This window comes from Rhamphochromis longiceps, linkage group LG11 (genome assembly GCF_057381845.1).
Source record: "Rhamphochromis longiceps isolate RC_006_pf linkage group LG11, R_longiceps_female_GT1.1, whole genome shotgun sequence".
NCBI lineage: Eukaryota > Metazoa > Chordata > Actinopteri > Cichliformes > Cichlidae > Rhamphochromis > Rhamphochromis longiceps.
The window spans coordinates 34,261,027-34,282,044 of NC_140567.1; the positions used below are offsets into that span (position 1 = coordinate 34,261,027).

The 21,018-nt window shown below is 40.0% G+C and overlaps 1 protein-coding gene across 1 annotated transcript in view; it reads left to right on the forward strand.

The window, feature by feature from the left end:
* thsd7ab (thrombospondin, type I, domain containing 7Ab) overlaps positions 1 to 21,018 on the forward strand; it is a 209,440-nt gene that overhangs the window by 133,078 nt on the left and 55,344 nt on the right. Inside the window, exons 12-15 of the mRNA XM_085423772.1 lie at positions 5,786 to 5,889; positions 9,565 to 9,759; positions 10,968 to 11,234; positions 20,637 to 20,815. Of these exons, the coding sequence (XP_085279898.1) occupies positions 5,786 to 5,889; positions 9,565 to 9,759; positions 10,968 to 11,234; positions 20,637 to 20,815 (745 nt within the window). The remainder of the gene's footprint in view (positions 1 to 5,785; positions 5,890 to 9,564; positions 9,760 to 10,967; positions 11,235 to 20,636; positions 20,816 to 21,018) is intronic.

The following is a 21,018-nucleotide window of genomic DNA, read 5'->3' on the forward strand; positions in this document are numbered from 1 at the left end:
CTCTGTGATAAAGAAACCTGGATATTCTGGTTATATAAACCAAGCTGTGCCATGTAGCTGTGCTATCCTTTCTTATGGTGACAAGGTGCTGCAACCAACTTGATTCTATCTTTGTGGTGAGCAGGTATCTTCCTGGTGACTCGTTGATTAAACCACAGAAAAAAACGTTTCTAAACTGAGCACACTGTAATGGATGACTGTAAATACTGGCCAAACAAATAGTTTGTGTGTAGTTTAAGAGCTTTTAAAAAGCTAAAAAAACCCAAAAAAAAACAAACTATAACACATGTTCTGTGTTTAATAAGTCATCAGTCAAATCATGTTTAAAATGCCATTGAAATATGCAGCACTTTGCATCATGTATAACATAAATGTTAAAATGAGAATAATTCATTTAACTGAAGAGGGACTATGATGCTTGACTAGACATGTAACTGCTCTAGCTATGACAACCTGATGTTTTATTTCACGATGATGTAACTTTTATATGATTTAATATGCAGCTCTTGAAAACTCCCAAGTGTTAGTTTGCTTACAGGTCCAACCTGAACTTCACCTGTTTAGAGACTTAGAGAGCTTTTTATTGTCATTGTGCAGTTTCTTGCACAGCGAAATTGGGTAGCTGAACCACAAAGGTGCTAAAGTAAGAAGAAGAGAAACCAATATACAACGAAGGCGAAAAATAAATAAATAATTAAATAAAGAGAATAAAATAAAAAACAGTGTATATGTATACATATGTGAGTGGAACTATATACGTGGTAAGATAAGATAAGATAAGATAGAACTTTATTAATCCCTCGGGTGGGTTCCTCTGGGAAATTCGATTTCCAAAAAAGCACAGCACCGACAGAAGTTACAGAGTTATACACACACACATATATATAAATACAGAGACAATATAAATAAAATATACGAAGGGGATAAATAGAATAAATAGGAATAAAAATAAAAATACAAGTGAATTGCACATTTCAAGTATTGAGTCTATTGCACCGTTGACTATTTACAAAAGTATTGCACAAAAGGTATTGCACAGTGAGGTGAAGAGGCACTACAGCTTAGTTGTTCCCTCCTTTGTCCTCCTGTTTCCCCTCCCTCTCCCCTCCAGAGAGGAATTAAACAGTTTGATGGCGTGTGGGACAAAGGAGTTTTTAAGTCTGTTAGTTCTTGTCTTTGGGAGAAGCAACCTGTCACTGAACAGACTCTTCTGATTGTTTATGGCCGTGTGCAGAGGATGCCTGGCATTGTCCATAATGTCCATCAGTTTCTTTAATGTCCTTTTCTCTGCCACTGTCACCAGAGTGTCCAGCTTCATGCCGACCACAGAGCTAGCCCTCCTGATCAGTTTCTCCAGCCTGGATGAGTCCTTCTTTGCTGTGCTGCTCCCCCAGCACACCACAGCATAGAAAAGTACTCCAGCAACCACCGACTGGTAAAACATCCTCAGGAGCTTCCTGCAGATGTTAAAAGACCTCAGCCTCCTGAGGAAGTACAGTCGGCTTTGGGCTTTTTTATACAGGTGCTCTGTGTTGCATGACCAGTCCAGTTTATTGTCCACCCACAGCCCGAGGTACTTGTACTTGTTGACCACCTCCACCTCCTCCCCCTCTATCTGAACCGGCAGTGGACCTGCTCTAGACCTCCCGAAGTCCACAACCAGTTCCTTAGTCTTTGAGGTGTTGAGTTGCAGGTGGTTTGTGTGACTCCATGCGACAAAGTTCCTCACCAGACTTCTGTACTCCTCTTCCTGATCATCCCAGATACACCCCATGATGGCTGTGTCGTCTGCAAACTTCTGAATGTGGCATAATTCAGAGTTGTAGCAGAAGTCAGAGGTGTACAGGGTGAAGAGAAGAGGGGACAGCACAGTTCCCTGTGGTGCTCCTGTGCTGCTGACCACTGTGTCAGACGTGATGTCCTTCAGCCTGACGTACTGTGGTCTGTCGGTGAGGTAGTCGGAGATCCAAGCCACCAGGCAGGGGTCCACCTCCATCCTGTTCAGTTTTTCTTGAAGCATACAGGGCCGGATAGTATTAAAGGCACTGGAAAAGTCAAGAAACAGGATCCTGACCGTGCCTTTTCCCCCATCCAGGTGTGAGTGGGCTCTGTGTAGGAGGTACAGGATGGCATCCTCCACTCCGACACCCGCCTTGTATGCAAACTGTAGTGGGTCCTGGGCATGTTGTACCTGTGGTCGGAGGAGGTTGAGGAAGAGCCGCTCTAGAGTCTTCATAAGATGTGACGTCAGTGCCACCGGTCGGAAGTCATTCAGCTCATTGGGCCGGTTCTTTTTGGGGACCGGGACGATGCAGGATGTCTTCCATAGGGCGGGCACTCTCCCCAGTCGCAGACTGAGGTTGAAGACTCGTTGTAGCGGCTCCCCAAGTTCAGCAGCACACGCCTTTAGCATCCTAGGACACACCTTGTCTGGGCCTGCTGCCTTTCTGGGGCGAAGCTTCCTCAGTTGTCTCCTGACCTGGTGTATGTGTAGGAAACATTGAAACAGACTGGGACCAAAATAATTGCACATGAGCCAAAAATATTGCACAGAACATGGAAAGACTGAGATATTGCACATAGATGATCAACAGCAGTGTCAGGGTGGATGTGTTGGGGAAGTCTTTACACACTCTTAGTTTGCATTAAGAGTTCTGACAGCCCACGGGAAGAAGCTGTTCTTTAGTCTGTTGGTTTTGCACCTGATGGATCTGAGCCTTTTTCCAGAGGGCAGGATGTTGAAGAGGTGGTGGTTAGGATGGAGGTGGTCCTTTATAATTGCCCTGGCTCTGGAGAGACATCTTGAGCTGGCAATTAAGTCCAGGTAGGGGAGTGGACAGCCGATCACCTTGTCTGCAGTTCTGATGACCCTCTGTAGTCTCTTCTTGTCAGCTGTTGTGCAACCACAAATGTTTGTTTATCCACAAATGTTAGTTTTTCATGTTTTTACTGTAATCAAAGGACAGTTTGTGAACTTTCTTTTTTTTTTTTTACTTGATTTTTGCATTTTTATTTTTTTTTGCTTGTTTCTCATTGTACCCCCATATCTGGAACATAAATTATTTTATTTACTTTTTTTTTTATCATTTATTGATTTATTTAACCCATAATTGATTTTTACTGGCTTGAGTACAGTCAATGAATATACATCGACTGTATCAAGGTGTTTGGATCAGATCCAGTTAGAAAGGGGTTGGTAAAGTCGTTGATTAGACTTCATTCCCACTTCATTTTAATGTTTTAAGCCCTAAAAACAAACAAACCTTCAGATTTTTATGGCTTTTAAGTTGTTCATCTTTTTAGCTTGTAAAGCTAATGTTAGCACTATTAGCCAACATCATTAACATAGTTTTTATTATCATATCTGACTTTAAGGTGTTTCTTTGTAAAATATATATTATTATAAAGACTTTTATGGGCATATCTATAAAAAACATGGGCTGACATGAGCAACATTGTGCTTACTCAGGATGTGAGTGTGACATAACAAATGGCTTAGATGCACCTGACAGCTCATGCTGAACATTTTTGTGGAATGTGCTGGAAATAGAAGTTAAAAAAAACAAATAGTATGTTTTAGATTCTAAAAAATAAATAGTTGGAGAGAAGCGAGTACATTGTAATCTTGGATCAATGGAGCTGTCATATACTGATTAGAAGTAAAAATATGTTGTCTTAAGGCTGGATGAGCACATGACATTTAAAGAAAGTGTCAGTTTTCTAGTCCAATCACTGGTTAGAGCATTGGGCTCTGCAGTGAATAAAGGCAAGTGTGTGCAAAGGGAAGCGTCGAATGCTTCAGAGCAGAATTAGCCAGATCAGAGACTTACTTAGAAGATAACGGGACATTGCACATTGACATCTCTGGGGTCATGAGTTAAAATTGTTATTTTATTCAAGCAGCTTGTCATTCATTCTCCAGAACAGATTACTTTGTGATACTGAGGAGATTAGAAGCAATTTATCACCTGCATATAGATATAAAGAAAAATTGTGAAGCAAAAAGAAGACTTTCATTATAGAACCTCATCCATTTGAATTCTTCTGGTTATCCACATCAAGGTCACGGGGGGGAGCCTATCTCAGCTGTCACAGATTGAAAATGTCATGTCAAGTGCAATTTTAACAAAACACAAAGATCCCTGTGTGCAAACGTATGTTCAGGAACCATTAGCCCAAAAGACACACAATATCAGAGGAGGAGAGGCATTTTTTATTTGTTGCGTGTACTAAGTAAAATTGAAACGGACAGTAATTTTTGGATTGCTGTGTCTGAGGACAAAAGGGGTGCACTTTTTAGAAAAATGTCCTCCATCTGTGCTGCCCAAAAATTTCTAATTTTGCAAAATAAATGTTTGATCACTACCAAACTTTTAAAGTCTTACAAAGAAAGTAGGTTTGGGCACTCCTGTGTATTGGCCTGCACAATATGCGGAAAAGCTGACACTTGTGATAACATAGTCGAGTATAACAGGACCTATACAGAGCCCAAACACTGAAAAATGCAAAATACAATAACATATTTTAAGCTTGTTCATATTTAATAGCAATGTGCTTTTTTGTTTTGCATGTTCATATTACAGTGATGATGAAGCATTATTTCATGGTCAATACAAGAATGTATTACACAAAAAAGACAAAAAACAAAGGCAGGATTAAAAGTAGTTCAAAAGTGCTGCTGCAAGTAGCTGTTATTGATGAATAAACATCATATAAAGACAAAAAAGACCCCAAAAGATCAGCATCTATCCTTTTTCCTTTGAAGCAGCACTGCAGGTCTTCTGTGGGTTTAGACTGTCTTTGTCTTCTTTCTAATTCCAGATTAACTCTCTGATGGTGACATCATGGTTAGGTGGTGGCAGCAGACATACCTGTTGCAAGACTCTGGATGTATGTGCATGGTTGTTTAATGAGACCCTTCCCTGATACTGTGTGAAGAATACAAATTCAAACAACAGCACAGACCCCTTTATACTTTACTCTTTATTTAGACTTTCTCTTTTCATACGGCACAGTCAGCAACACCAGTGTTTATTTTACTGCCAATTGCTATCCAGCAATCCTATGTTATTCTAAGTTGGTTATTCTGCAGCCACTCTGCATCCATCTATGAATTTCACTTTTATTTGTGCAGGCACACTGTGTGTAAGGCTTTCAGTTCAGATTCATTTATATGGTGCCAATATAAGTGCCAAAATGTTGCCTCAAGGCCCACATTCGGATGTAATGGTTATTTTCAATACATTTAAATGTTCAGATTTAAAAAGTAAATAAATAAAAATCGGTTATGTACATTTTCCTTGTTTGAAATAGTGACCAGATAACATTTAATGATGTGTGCACTATATCTGAAAAGTTGGAAATGGCATATTTTTCTAAAATCACTCAGCCTCATTGTGCTCAGACTTGATTAGATTTGTACCTGTAAAACAGCTGCTGTGGCTGTGTGAGTCATAATCGTGCCTTTTCATTAGTGTAATTGTTTTTTCAGCACAAATCACTGTTACCTGTCTGGTCAGGCAGACCTTTTCTCTTTTCTCTTCTCTTGACAGCTAACGGACAAAACCGTTAGCTGTCAAGTGGGACATGCTTTCTATTTCCAATGTAATACCTCATCCAGATGTGGCCCTAACTGGGCTGATACTGTGTGGGCAGAACACAGCATTACTGTGCTGTAAATGAGTTTATTCTATTCAGACTCTGACCTGGTGCTTTGCAAGCTGTTGCTGTGTCAATGAATATTATTGTAGCAATTATATGTATGTACTTATTTTATTTATTCTAGGTGGAAAACCCACAAATGGAGGAAGTGCCAGCTGGTCACCTGGTTTCTCAGACAGGACACTCCGGGTGCACAAGAGACCTGTGGACCAGGGATTCAAACACGAGGTATAGAAACAAATCTCTCCGTCCCCTGTTTCCCCCTGCACCGTCCCTGAGCCATTCCTAATCACCCTAAATTAAATTTTTGCTCATTGCGGAGCATCTGGAGCCCAGCCATGAAGCAGCAGATGGATGTGCCAAGGTTTGGAGAATAGGCCAATTTAGTTAGAGTACGCATCAAATCCTCCCACTCACACAACGTGGCCCAAACTGAAGATGACACTCCTATAAACATCAGCAGTAAAAGATATTTTTCTTCTTTTTACTTTTTTCCTCCAGTTGTTTTTATTTTATTTTTTTATTTATTTGTAATCCTCTAGAGTTTGGGAAGGAAATGTGCTCACACCTTATCATCCTCCTCTTGAGACTTGTTTGATAGCTTGGCTTGTTTCACTGCTGGCTTTTTTTTTCCACCTCGGGCTCTTGTCATGCAATTTTAATCGAATATCTCTTGCTCAAATTTAGAAGAAGATGCTTCACCGTGCCTATAGCACACAACAGCCCAGACCCCTGTTCATATCGACTTCACGCACAAGTGACAAGTACTTTAAGAGTTGTGGCTCTCTCTCTTTAAAAGCATATTTCCTCTCGCCATTTTATAGAGAATGGGTACACTATAGAGTCCTAGGAGGCTTTCATAAAAATCCAATTTCAGGGGGGTCACGCAGAATGATCAATTTCATTTCCAGCTCCTATGGAAAGCCATTATTAGTGCTTATTTTTCTGTCTCGCCTTTGCTAGCTTGCATTAATGGACAGAAGAATCGGTTTATGAAAATGCTTTAAGGTCCATTATAGACCTTATTTTTCCAGATTCTGTGCAGCTTCTCTGTGACTTGATGCCATGTGACACTTGAAGTTCAGACTCTCCTGCACTGGTTTTCACACTTCTGTCACTTCCAAATGGCAGAAATCATTTTGTCATCGACTCAGACCAAATGAGACACGCTGTCCTTTCTGGTCCGTGTTTCCTGACAGCGTATTGTGTTGTTTACCTGGAAAGAGGCTTTCCTTAGAGGGTGGAAAAACCCTATAGTGGCATTATTAAACACACAGAACAGAGGGCTTGTGCTGTTCTCTTTCTCTTTCTTGAACACAGCCACTCTGTCACACACATACACACACACAACAATATAAGACCTGACCTAACACACCAGCCGACGGAGGCTTTCCAAACCAATAGCGGTGCCCACGGGGGTTCAGCAAAATGTGCTTAGAGATTGATTTCTCTATGAAGGTACAGCCCTGCAGAATGTCTGCATCACAAGAAAATGAAATATTGCAGCAACACAAGTACTACCCTTTATTGAAAGAACAAAGGAAAGGATGATGCAGTCAAAGACAAATTGACTTCTGGGCTTTAAACCAATTGAGGGAGAGATGCTTTTGTGTCTGCTCTTTTCTTAATTGTTATTAAACCCCCCTGAGAGCTAATCTGAATCGTAAAGTTCTGATCTATTTTTCATCCGCTCCCTTTAAATCTATATTTCAAGTCATCATGCTCACGAGTGGGTTAAGAACTCCTAATTAAAGGGGCACTTCAGTGATTTCACATATCAAAGTTATTTCACTTGTCACAAGAACTACTTGGCCTGTCAGAGGTTGTAGGATGTGTTGTGTAGTTCTGAAAGAGCTTTATCTATAGCAATAGACATTTTGGCTTCTATATGTTATTTTTATACTTGTATTCATATTCTTTTTTTCCCCTTTATTTTTTCTTACTAAGAAAAATTTTGTCTGTGTTCTGCTGCTGGACACTAAATTTTCCGGAGGAACCTACCCGTGGGATTAATAAAGATCTATCAATCGATCGATCTATCTATCTAGCCAATTGACAATGTTAGTGCACTAGCAATAATATCTGATTTAATTAGGTGATCATTTTTACAGATTTTATATTGACATGATGAAAAAAAATTTATAATGCAGAAAAAATAAATTGGGTATAGCTCTATAGTAGCTTTGACTCTGACAGCACATGTAGCAGAGTAGCATCATAGCTGAACAGAAGTTAATTATTGGTCTTCCTGGCCCTTATTGAGCAAAGGATTGGGACTGAGGAGTGAACAGCTCTCCAGTCCCCTCAGTTCCTTTCTTCTTTGTGTGTTTGTGTGTGTGTGTGTGTGTGTGTGTGGGGGGGGGGGGGGGGGGGGGGGGGGTTATTTAGCTTATTTCATTTACTATTAAATTAGTTTAGAGGGGAAAGTCCTGGCTCCTATAGTATATTGTGTACCGGGCCAAGACCCAAATGGTTTATTTATCTTTGTTTATAAGTAACATCATTTGTTGGTTAAGCGAATCTTCAATGTGGCATCTTCTTTATGAATTGTAACCTTAGAGTAATGTTAAGTTTCATTTTGTTTTCTGGTTGTGGCCATAAATAGAAACCAAGCAGTGCCCGTGTTACTAGCATGCTCTTGTGACTTACATAACTGAAAGGTTATTCAGGTGATTTAATGAACCCAATAGTGTTTACATATATAGAGAGAGTTTATAAATACATATAAAGATATGTATTTATAAATCTATATAAATCCTATTAGCATAGTTAGTGATATCTGAAGTTTTCACTCCCTTAAATTTTTCTTGGCTGACAAAAATCTTTTATTAGTCAAGCTTTACCTCTATTAAATGACTTCTGCAAGTGCTAAATGTATAATATACTATATTGCTTTTTTAAAACACAGCAATATCATGAGGCAAAAATATCACTTTTGCTGTCTAGTTTTTATCTGTGCAGTAAAAATATAACATCAAACTACAGACAGCAGATATTTCTTTCCATAGGAAACCAAATGTGCCTATAAGCCCGTCTGCAACTCAACTCACCTTAACTTTATATATTGTGTGCATAATGCACAAATAACTGGAACACTGGTTGTTAAATTATTGAACTATTAGAGTCAAGCTTTCTGACCTAAATACTGAGCAGGTCTGAGACTGGGAGGAGATACAAACCCAGCCTCAGGAAGTCACAAGCTAGTGTACTCCGAGTGTTGGTCCCAAGCCTCAATAAATGGGAGGAATGTGTCAGGAAAGGCGTAAAATCTGTACCAAATCAAAGATGCAGATCCGTGTGCCGTGGTAGGCTCTTGGGAAATAAGGGATTAGCTGAGAGTACCTTGCTGAACTTTTCCTTCCTGTAAAATTTAGACATTTAACGTAAGTGAGATTTCCATGCTTCATTGCAGGGAAATCTACTGTGGTTGAACTGGAAGCAACCACCCTATATGAAATATGAATGACCCTTGCGTTTATATTTTTATTGTGCACAAATACAACATATAAGTTTGTTTCTCATTTTGGAATTGCTGAATGTAGAGCTAAATACTTTATATTTTACTACTTTTTAGGACATTTTGTTTTGTCTACAAAATCAAAATATGCTGTGATGAAGTAAGATTCAGAGGAAGTCCTGCAAATGGAAAATGCATCAAAAAAGTAAAGTAAACTGTAACAGTAACAGTCGTGAAAAATGGTATTTAGTCATCTCAACTTGAATGTTGTTTTTTTACACTAGTGTTCCTATAAACATTCAACTTTTGATTACCTTTCAACAATGTCTTTAACTTTCCATTCATGTTACGACTTCCAATCAATCTGTTGAAACAATCAGTCATTAAATCACAATGTTTAATGTTCTAATGGGGTCTTCTGACCCGACTTCCTCTCATTCTTCCAGCCGTGTCCTGCCGCCAGCTGGACGGGACGCAGGCCGATATCAGTGAGTGTCTGAAATTTGCCAAGGCCATGCCTGCCATCACTCAGCGCTGTCAGCTCCCCTGCCAGGATGACTGCCAGCTGACCAACTGGTCCAAGTTCTCATCTTGCACAGCTGACTGTGTGGGGGTCCGCACCAGAAAGAGGTCATTGATAGGTGAGGACAGAGCGGCATAGCACAAACAATGCACTGCTGTGAACCGTTTTCAGGCAGACTTATTTGCATTGGAGTTTAACATTTGAGGAGTGCAAGAAGATTTGAGCAGCGCTCCAACAGAGGAGTTTTAAAATGAAACACAAGGTAAAAAATCTCTGCGTTTAGTTTTTGACAGCTAAATGTTCTGGTGGAATTAAAGCAACAAGTCTAGGAGAAGACGTCTGCCTTTGTGATCAGTGTCAGTGTCACCAGGGGGTACGTCGTGCATTGCAGTCATGTGTAATAGTGTAAAGAATTAAGGTACCTCCACAACTGTGCACAGAGGTTACAAAGTCAACCCGGAACTGTGAGAAAGTGGATTTGAAAAGCTTTTGTTATCCAGTGATGTGAATTTTAAGTACCTTTAGACCCAACCACCTATGTGTAAGAGAGCAGACGGATCATTAGTAAGTCATAAGTCAGGTAATTACTCTTTTAGAGACATGCTTTCATTGTTTTTAGTTTTTTAGGAAGGGGAAAGTGTGGATTTTGTGGTTTAGCCACTATCCTGTGGTTCAAAAGCATTTTTATTAATACCATGACTGCCCACTACCTCCTAGTTCATTTCTTTTTAGCCTTAGTAAGTTTTTCTTTTTACCAAATCTAAAATAATTGTGGTTGGTGTAACATTTGGATCCCAGGGTGGAAGAAGCATTCATTTCTTCTGCCTGTTGGTCACTGTGATGTTTGTGGACAGTATCAACAACACAAAGCTGTGCGCCTGTCACAAGACAAATTTGAGAATCCACAGTTCGAAAATTTGATGGCAAAAAACTGCAGGTAAAGCCTCGGATCATCAGAGGGACAGTCATCCACACATCATCTCCTTATTTACATTGGAAACAGCTACTAATGAGAGCTGCTGTAAGGAAAAGAGTATTTCTTTGCACAGTGATCTGTGATTAACGATGCTTGGCATGTGTGAGGATAAAAAATATCAAGCTGTTTCAGTAAGAGCCCACTCTGCTGGAAACTATTTGGCAAGCCTAATCTATCATCATGTATCCCACATGCATAGGGGCACAGCAGCTCCTGTGTTGTCTAGTCTTTTTTTTTAGTGGGTAAACAAGACCTTGAAAGCAGCCTCAGTATCATGCTGAAATCCGTCAATGCCAGCAGACACATAGGTCTCTGGATTCTCTTAATCTATATCCTGCTCCACTCCGCAGGGAGAAGCAAGAAGAAAGACAAGTGCAAGAACACACAAATGTACCCTCTGAGTGAGACGCAGTACTGCCCCTGTGATAAGTACAACGCACAGCCAGTGGGGAACTGGTCAGACTGCATCCTGCCTGAGGGAGGCAGAGTGGAGAGCATCCTAGGAATGAAGGTGCAAGGAGACATCAAGGAATGTGGACAGGGCTACCGCTACCAGGCCATGGTGTGCTACGATCAGGACAACAGGCTGGTGGAGACGTCACGCTGCAACAGTCATGGTGGGTATGCTTGCATGTGCGTTTGTCAGGAGTGTAGTCCCAGAGCTTGTTCCTTTTGTAAAGGAAAACCTCGAAAAATGTGCGGTACAGATTACATAAATAATAGTTTGTTGGCACATATCCTCATTAGCTGCTGGACAGTGTGTTACACACTCACCAGGCAGACCTAAGAATTGGAGGATGTTAATTTTACATGTATCTCAGTATGTTTTTAGACATAAGCTACAACCCTTTCAAAATATTTGGATGAGTCCCAAATTTCACTTGGATCACATATCATATATGAGTATATGAATATCAGCTGAACTACCGAGGGTAAAACTGGCTCTATAGTTGAACTGACAATTTTTAGGATGTCTTTATATATTTAAAAGTAGTTAGCAGTAGCACTAGGCTGATAAACTGCTTTTTTATGGTTGTAGCACCTTTGGGCAATGTTCATAAACTCAACCATATACTTTCATTTTACCACGTTGTTCATTTTCAGGTGTTTATTTTGTGAGTTTCGTCCTAAATCTCCTTTAAATGGGTATTTTTTTAAAAGTCTGAACATTTGTATACTGTACCTGTAGCAGCGATGTGTGGCTGCACTGAAGACCTTTCTGTTTATTCCACAGAGTGTGCATTATAGTGGGTGGAAGTGCAGCATTAAATGGTTGTGTTCTACATGGCTTTAGTTATCTAATTTGCTTTAAAACCAGGGTAGAACTCATAAATTGGGGGTTTTGGCTCAATGTATCTCTAACAGTAATGGTGACAAGCTGTGGGTGATGCTATGCCAGACGGAGCCACGGCATCTACTCCCTCAACTGTGGTTAATTTCAGATGTGTGCACACAGGCCATGTCTCATAATTCCTGAAGATTTCCTCTGGCTAGTTTTATTGAAACTAATTTATAACGAAGACACTGTTTTCTGTGGGTTATCCAGCCATGCAGAGATGCTGTTTGCCAAAAGTGGTGCTGCTGTAGAATTAGACAAGTTGACCACAACTACCATTTATGTCTACACAATGCAACAGAAACCTTTCTGGGATATTTTGTAGTTTTTTTTAGGAGTTAAGTTCAGTTTACTACCATTTAAAATTTGGTGGCAGCTCTCAGAAATCTGGATTTCAGTCTTGAGTTGGAGCACAATGTGTAGAAAATCAGACTTTTCTCCCCTTTCTTGTACTTTACTTCTTGGTTTCAGGTGAGAAGTTTACTGTAGTGCACTGGAATGTAGCAGATGCAGGAATAACTTTGTTCTGTTAAATATTCATCTGAAGCAAAAGATTTTGTTTGTGCACATATGAAAACCCCTCCCATGGCTGCTAAAGACTCATTCTGAATACTGAATTTCACATAAGGAGGCCTTTTTCTGGCACACTCCGGTCAGAATCAGTTGTCCCCTCATTGTAAGGTCTTATCTTAGATCCAAAATACTTCAAGCAAAGAATCCCAGCTCAGAAACTCGTTGTGAAATTGCTGTGGAATCGAATGCAGGAGATGTTCAAATGAATACATCAGTGTTGTGCATATATAAACATGGTTTTATTCTCCTTGTGTGAGTCACAGATTCAGATATGCGTCAGTTAATCTGAGTGTGGGTGTGACGAGCGCATCGTAAGGCTGGGGCTCTGTGTCTTTGTGTGCTTTTGTCAGATTCTGTGTATTTTTACACCTATGTGAATGTTTGTGAGTGCATACGTGTGCACCCATGCATTCATGTTTAAGCGTTGTTGAGCTAAGAAAAAAGGAATATTCCTTGAGGTGCACAGAAAAACAACAACACATTCATGAAGCTTGGCATTAGTGCATGTGAAGCTCAAAGAGATCATTAAATCTCTTTTATTCCCCTCATTCAGCCGTCTTCCTCTGTTCTCCTTGCAACTCCCTCTCCCAATTTCTCAGCCATTCTCTCCATCTTTACCATCATCACTTTTAATCTTGATGGAGGAGGAGACATGGTCCTTCCACGACTCCGCAGCTGACACAATGCCCCCGGCTATGATGTCGATCAGGCAAACTGTGCTCCCTTTATCTTTTTATTACACAGACATCACCAGAAAAAAGGGGGTTATCATTAAATGTGGACGTTATTTCAAGCTTTGTGGTTCTGCACACTTTTCAGATTGTCTTATTCCTCTGTGAAAATAATTTTGCATAAGAGAAGATAACACTCACTCTGCTTTAGCACCACTTGTTTTCAATAAGCTGTTATTCTGAGGTTTTGACACAGGCACAGCAAGCAACCCTATAAGGATTATATATATATTATATCTTATTATATAGGCTTATTTTTTTAGCCAATTAAAAGGTCAACCTTGACAGCAGGGATGGAGCAATCAGCAGCAAAAGAAACATCCAAATGAAAGATTCATGATTCTCGTAGTGTTCGGCAATAATCCAGTCAACCACAAAAGGAGTTCTCTAATAAAAAGAGGACACAATTGGCAAGTGAATTGTTGGGAATCTCGGAAATACAGTATTCATCCTTTGGCTTGTTTCATTGCATCGGTGTTTCCCGTCGACTGACTGCTTTGATCCTCTCTTTGGAGGTCGGAGATTCATCTTTTATCTGAGGGGGTCAAAAGTTAAACCACTCACTCTGCTTATTTGTTCTGTTGGAAACTTTTCATCTTTTCAAATGCTGTAGGCATTTGTGTTTTCTTGCATTTTTTTCAACAACCGTTCATCTGATCTTCGCCATACCTGGCAGGTATATTGTTGATGACCTGAATAAATGAAGCTTCAAGTCGTTTAAATGACCAATTCTCACACTTGAAGCACACATGTGATGAAAGAGGGAAAAATGAATAACACAGCCATAAATAACAGCAAAAGTCAGTGAGAGTGAACACTATATTAAGGCCTCAGTCACGCAGACTTAGCGACCAGTTGGCACCACCTGGAAACAACAGGTTGTTAGGGTAAAATGTTGGCGAGTGTTTGCTTAATGTTTCTAGGTGAAATATATCACAAAGGGGATGCTGCACCGAAATCCTGACCGCTTTGGTTGCTATGAGATTTTGATATTTCAGGTGGCACTTGTGCCTTACCACCACAACCAACACAGAAAAGACACACTTTTCACTGCAGCTCACCAAGCAGTTGATGAATATTGGCAGACAAGTTGACATCTTCCAGGCAAACTACACACGACCACAGCAATCTGCTAGGAAAGAGTAATTGCATGGAGCATTCTGGTGCAGCTCCATACGCTTCTTTGCAAGCAACTGCCAGCAACCTCTAGCAGCCACTCACCAACCAGTTGGGGAATGCAGACCTGTGATTTTTAAGGGGCTCGCTGACTGAACTTTAGGCCTAGATCTTTAGGCCTGGCTTTTCTCATGCACCAACATAACTTACTGGTTTTGGCGAGTCTACCCCAGGCCATTTCCTGCACGTCCTTTCAAATTCAAATTCAAATTCAAATTCAAATTCAAATTTTATTTGTCACGTACACAGTCATACACAGTACGATATGTAGTGAAATGCTTGGACAACTGCTCGTGACCTAAAGAAAACAAAAAAAGGAAAGGCTATGAATAAGATAGGAAATAAATATGAAAAATTAAAAAGGGTAAATTTAACTAGGAAGGAATAGAATATAAATTAAGGTTAAAAATGAAATAACTGTACAACACAAATTAGAATGAAGGGTAAATTTAACTGGGAAGAATAAGATAAAATATATAAATTAAAGTTGAAAATAAAATAACTGTACAACAAAATACACAATACACAATATTGTGTATTGTGTATTTTTCTCATCTCTCCTGTCCACTCTTATGTCCTGTCAAGAAATCGACCATTCCTGTTTTAGAATTTCAGCCACCACTCATGTCTTTAAACTCTTCACTTTGATGGAAAATTATTGCAAACTGTGTTTGTGTGTATGAATTTCTCATTTTCTCAACAGCAGATCATCTGTTTGGTGTAACTTAAACAAAACAAAACAAAAAAGCAACAGCCTTCTCAAACCATACACACAAAGCTGTGTAGGTAAGTAACATTAAACTATGCCAAAGATGATGATACAGAAGGGGAAAATCTCTCATCTCTGATGTGCTCGGCGTTAGTCTTATTTCTTATCTCTGCTGCTATCAACAACCCATGATGCTTTGACCTTCACTGTGACTTAATATTACAGGGTGGCTCAGGGAGCCTTAACCTCATAATATTACGGGATGGCTCATGGGGCCTTGGCCTCATCATATTACAGGATGGCTCAGCACTGTAGCACTGTGGTAAAGGGGGAGGGGATGCAATCATTGGGGGAAGTCATAAAGGCAAAACCTTCTCCTGAAGGTTTGAGGACAAAGGTCAATGTTTAATCATTTTAGTTAAAAACATCAGCGAGTCCTTCTGGCCTAATGGCCACTGCTGTTGTTCCCCTCTGAGCCCCAACCTGAGCCTAAAGGGTATACAGTTGTTTTTCAGAGCATCTAGGGATTAGGCTGTCTCTATTACCTTGAGGAGGATTGTGGAGCAGAGGGGCATAACAGGCAGTAATGTTGGGTGGTCCCTAGAGCCAAAACGGGCATCTAAAGTCTCGCAGGACAGCCATCAGGGAGATGAAATTTGCTTTCAAATGCCTAGCTGATGAATAACCTGGACTTTATTCCCGACCAGATGGACAAAATAAGTGTTGCAAACAGAAAATCATCTTTTGATAAAGTCTCGTTATTATCCGTTGTGTTCACTTTAGCCCAGCAGTATTTAACTTAATGTATCTTTCTATCTGTGCTATATTTACAATAGAACAGTTTCCTCTTTTTGTTGTTTTCATTGCAATTGATTATTATAATATTTGTCAAAACAACCAAAAAAATTGTTAAATTTACAAAAAAGTTTCATTAACTTTGCAGTTGTTAGCACACCCTGGGAGGGTGTGCACTGGTGCAAAGGCTACTGCTGTGACTCATTAAAAAGGCACAGTAAAAATTTAGCAAAGGAAACATGTGGACTCTGTTACTCTTGTGGCTGTCCTCATTGCATATGTATGTGCCGCAGTTTTCCTTTCACACTGCAGAATTTGGAGAGGAGAATGTTGTAAATGTTTTAATGAATCTTTTACTTACACAATGAGAAGAAAACCAATATCCTACCTCGTCCACACTTACAACGAATGTGATAGCTGTTATTAGAATGAGCTTGGGGGACAGTTCACAGCCGTGAGCTGGGTGCTAAAGCATTCCCGTCCAAAATCATAACACAACAGGGTGGAGTTTAACCTAGAGCAATGCAGGTGGGGTTTATAAAATGCATGACAACTATGGATGTATGTGTCACCTGTCACTTATTCAGGATTTTGCAGAAGCTTTAAATTTATCGACTGTCCTTCTTGTTGTCACAGCTGGCTGTTTGTCAGATTCTTCCCTTTGACTGTAGTAAATGCTTTCAGCATCACACTACATGCTGGAAAAGTAAGATCAATGTGCATATTTGCCCACATGGCACAGCTGCGTTAACTTTATTAACATATAAAAGCTATGCTTATACTATATTATCTTTTTTAGGTTAAATATAACACACTATGCACGTGTGAAGTATTCCCACCCACGTCACTTCTGCTCATTTGTGCTGTTCTTGGTTGATTGTGTTGGCAATTATCGAAACAAAGACTGCATCTGTTTAAAAGAACAAGTGTGTTACTGTTAAACCACTTTCCACTCACATCTGCACCTTTTTATAATTGTGTCAACACTCTAATTGGCCCTTTCAGTAAATCTAGACATATATGGTTGTCTTCTAATTGAGCCGCTACATATACTTTTTAATTTAGCATTTGTCATTTGTCACAGACCAATGTGAAAACAACTTTAGTGGGATTCTGAAGCTTTAAGAATAGAATAGAATAGAATGCCTTTATTGTCACTATATACATGTACAATGGGATACAGAGCATCGCTATATACACTATATACATATGAACAGTATTCAAAAATATAAAATGTACAAAAAGACAAATCAGAAAAATAAATAAATAGTGTTATATATTTACAGTGTGGGTTATTGCATGTAAATTAAGTATTGCACAGTGATGATAGTAGTTGTGCATAGAGGGAAGTCATTGGATTGGGGGGGTGGAGCTGTGTTGTCAGTTCCATTCTGCGCATCAGTAATTTGCAAACATCCACCTACCTATCCAGATAAGTTTTTAAAAAAACAGTCAGGTGGTTATATATGCAAAATGCCACTAGACTCAGGACCAGATGAAGACACTAATCTCAGAAGGCATTGTGAAATTTGAGACCTTACAAAATAACGAGACATGCTCTCAGCAAAATAATCTCTTGAACTGGCAAAGTACAGTTTAATGTCATTTTAATTTAATTGTTACATTCTTGCAGGCTACAAAATATTTTTTTATCTTTCTACAAAGCTTGACTAATCTTTTAGATAGTTTGGTGCATATACAAATTATTATAAGGAGATTTAAGCATATGATTAGTAAGACCGTATCATTTGGTTTTTACCAGCTAAGGAAGCTTTCTACAGCTCCGGCTGCTTTGGAGACTGCAGTGAGAGCATGTGTCTTGCAAAGGCAGCAGGAGTGATCTCCTTCCTGGCCTCAGCCCAAAGGCTTCACAGAGGAGACGAGACACCTAACAAGTTTATATCAGTTGAATTACAAGTGAACTGCAGGCACAGGTGCTGTGGCTTTTATACAGGGTGAACCTCCAAGTGATAGTGTGAGTGATTTTCGAATGACCTGACTAGACTGAAGTGGAGGTCGAAGGTAATGGAGCTGTTTTAGAGGCCAGGCTTTACTCAGCAAGGTGTGGATGTAGAGATGCTGATCTGGGCTCAGAGACACCAAAGGGAAAGGAGGCCTTTGTCTGTGTGCGTGCGTGCGTGTGTGTGTGTGTGTGTGCGTGCGTGCGTGCGTGCGTGCGTGCGTGCGTGCGTGCGTGCGTGCGTGTGTGTGTGTGTGCAGGTATTACTCATGTTGTGGGGACCTAAATCTGTTTGCACAGTCGCATATGGAGACTAAAAGCAGGTTCCTGTTACATAAATCATTTAATTTTTAGGAAAGATTGGCGTTAGTGTTTGGGTAAGGCTAAGTGCAGATTATGCAAGTAATAGTTATGGTTACGTTTAGAAATGAATGAGCTTTATTAAACGAATGCAGCTCCATGGAGACACGACTGTGTGTATGTGTATGGACGAGATCACTGTGTATTTACCGTAGTTGTTGCCAGAGTGCTGCCAGAACTCTAGCTCTGACTGGATTAAAAAGACTTTTATTTTCTAATCTTATTAGCTTTAAGAAAACGTACTGCTCTGGTCCAGCAGACTGGGTGGCACGATCACCCTTCAACTGTCCTCTCCAGTTGAGCCAAGTTTAAAACCCCATGATTAAAGTCTAACAATCCATTTGGCTACTGCCTGTGGCGGCACTGGTCTGGATGTTCCTTAGCTGTTTTAAGCAATACTAAGTCTGTATTTATGCCAGCATTTGCATCGCATCAAAAACCAAATAATGCCATACCCAGATTTCTCCCGTCCACACAAGCTTTGTTTCAGGTCCATTTTTAGCACTTGCAGCTAATTATTTAATAACATTTTTCTAGCATGCACCACTGGAAATATAACCTCATAAATCCTACAATATTTATCAATCAACAAAAATCATATTAATTCAACTTTTATTCCAGATTGTTCTCCTGGTGCTACTAGTGAGACCCACCCAACCATTCAAGAGCTTTCAATACATATTATTATACTATAATCAATATCATATATTTATAACGATGCATTTAAGAGGACAAAACTGTTTTCCCTGAAAAAAGGGCATCTGTTCCCTTTTGTTCCCTCTGTAATTTCTGCCCATGGTTTCACTGATATCACAGCAGTCTTTGAGGGTGTAGGCCAGTCAAATTTCAGAGGTGATGGTTGTGATTGTCCTTTTAACTATGGCTCTGCCCATCAGAGATAAACTTAAATATAAACCTCTGCAGTGTTTTGGTGCCCTAAACATATAAATGTATTACTCAGACTAGGCTCAGTCTTCTTACCAGCACATGGTCACACCACCAGACCGCTCTGCCTGAGCTGAGCTGTGTTAGCCTAAACTTTAGCTTGAGCTTTGAGACTGAGACATTGTTTGCTCAGTTGTTGGACCAATACAGAAAATCTGACAGAATGGAGAATTACTAACAGCACAGAGATCCCACAGAGCTCAGTGGTCAGGTGTTGTTGTACCCGGCAGCTCAGTATGTCAGTGTGAAGCGCGAAGGGAACAGCAAGACTTTTCCCAGGTTAGAAAAAGTGAGAAAACGACTCCACTTGACAACATTGATTTGTGAGGAGTGACTGGCCTGTGTGGGATTCCTCTTGAATCGTGGGAAGTGTGTTCTCAGCAAGCCCATCATCAGCGTAGCACCACATGTCTCACTGAAAATAAAAGCAGCCTGGAGAAGCTCACATTAGAAACAGGAAGGGCTTAAGCAGCTGGTGAGACAGTCCACTTTACCAGCTCATTCACCTCATTGATTTTCTTAATCAAAGGGTAAACTGATTTGCAGACCAGTGCTGTTGCATAAGCCTACAAAATGTACTTGATGCACTAAACAGACTGTTTCTGATCAAGGAAAAGAAATCTGTAGAGAAAGTTTCAATACACAAAGCCAGGAGTGTAGAAATATTTCATCATATTTGACTGAAACTTGACCTCTGTGTAGAGGTCAAGACAGAGGAGATCACAACTGAGATGTAGAAAAATCCAAAAAAGCACCACCCTGCTGATGGTGTCAAGACTCTGTGAGCTGTGGGAAGATGGACTGAAATAACGAAGCGTCCTGCCAGGCCCTACTGTACCTCTGCTTTGGGAGATATTTTTTCCACTTGTCAGTAATAGAGCAAAAAATGAGGCCTTTGAATATGGACCCTGTTTTTATTCCACTTGGCTGAAAATCAATAAATGCATTTAGATTAGTTTGTAAAGTATTGGTTAATAGTTTACAGGGCTTTTACACCTTTTAAATAAAATTGAAATGTTAGACAGAAAAAAAAATGGAACTGCACTAGATGAAGAAAACAACGGGTTCAACAACCAGGACGCTGGATATTTTTCTCTAAAGCGGTCATTTCCAACCTGTGAGGCTTAGATCCTGCTGGTGGGAGGCAGAAAGAACAAAGGTTTTTATTTCAAAGCAAATTTCTTGTGAATCAATTTTCGGGTGAATGCTTTTTCCTCATGAAATAATTAGTAAGAGATGATACTGTGCGCTCCAGTAATTTATTGAAAATGCATGAAAAAGCAGCACAGCGGTGTTTTGGATTTTCTTCTGATGTCTGTAGCTAACTCTAAGGTCACAGTGTTCATCCATTTAAGTTTACAGGTCACAAACCTTAGAGTAGAATCTGCGCTATAAAAAATACAACAAAAACGCCTGTTTTTCACCTCCTTTCAGGTTATATTGAAGAGGCGTGCATCATCCCCTGCCCTTCAGACTGTAAACTCAGTGAATGGTCCAACTGGTCACGCTGCAGCAAGTCCTGTGGGAGCGGAGTCAAAGTTCGCTCCAAATGGCTTCGGGAGAAGCCTTACAACGGAGGTCGGCCGTGTCCTAAACTGGACCACATCAACCAGGTACTGACAGCCAAACTAATCTACGTGCTAAGACATGCGAGCTGGTGGCTGAGCAGGAGATTAAAGTCAAAACTGAAGCTCTTTTCAGCTCACCATTGTTTAATATTTATGAGCTGAGCTACAATATGTCTGTAGTTATTACAAGTATGCTGCACATTATACATATCCAGCACTAGAGAGAAAGAAATAAATTAATTATTTAT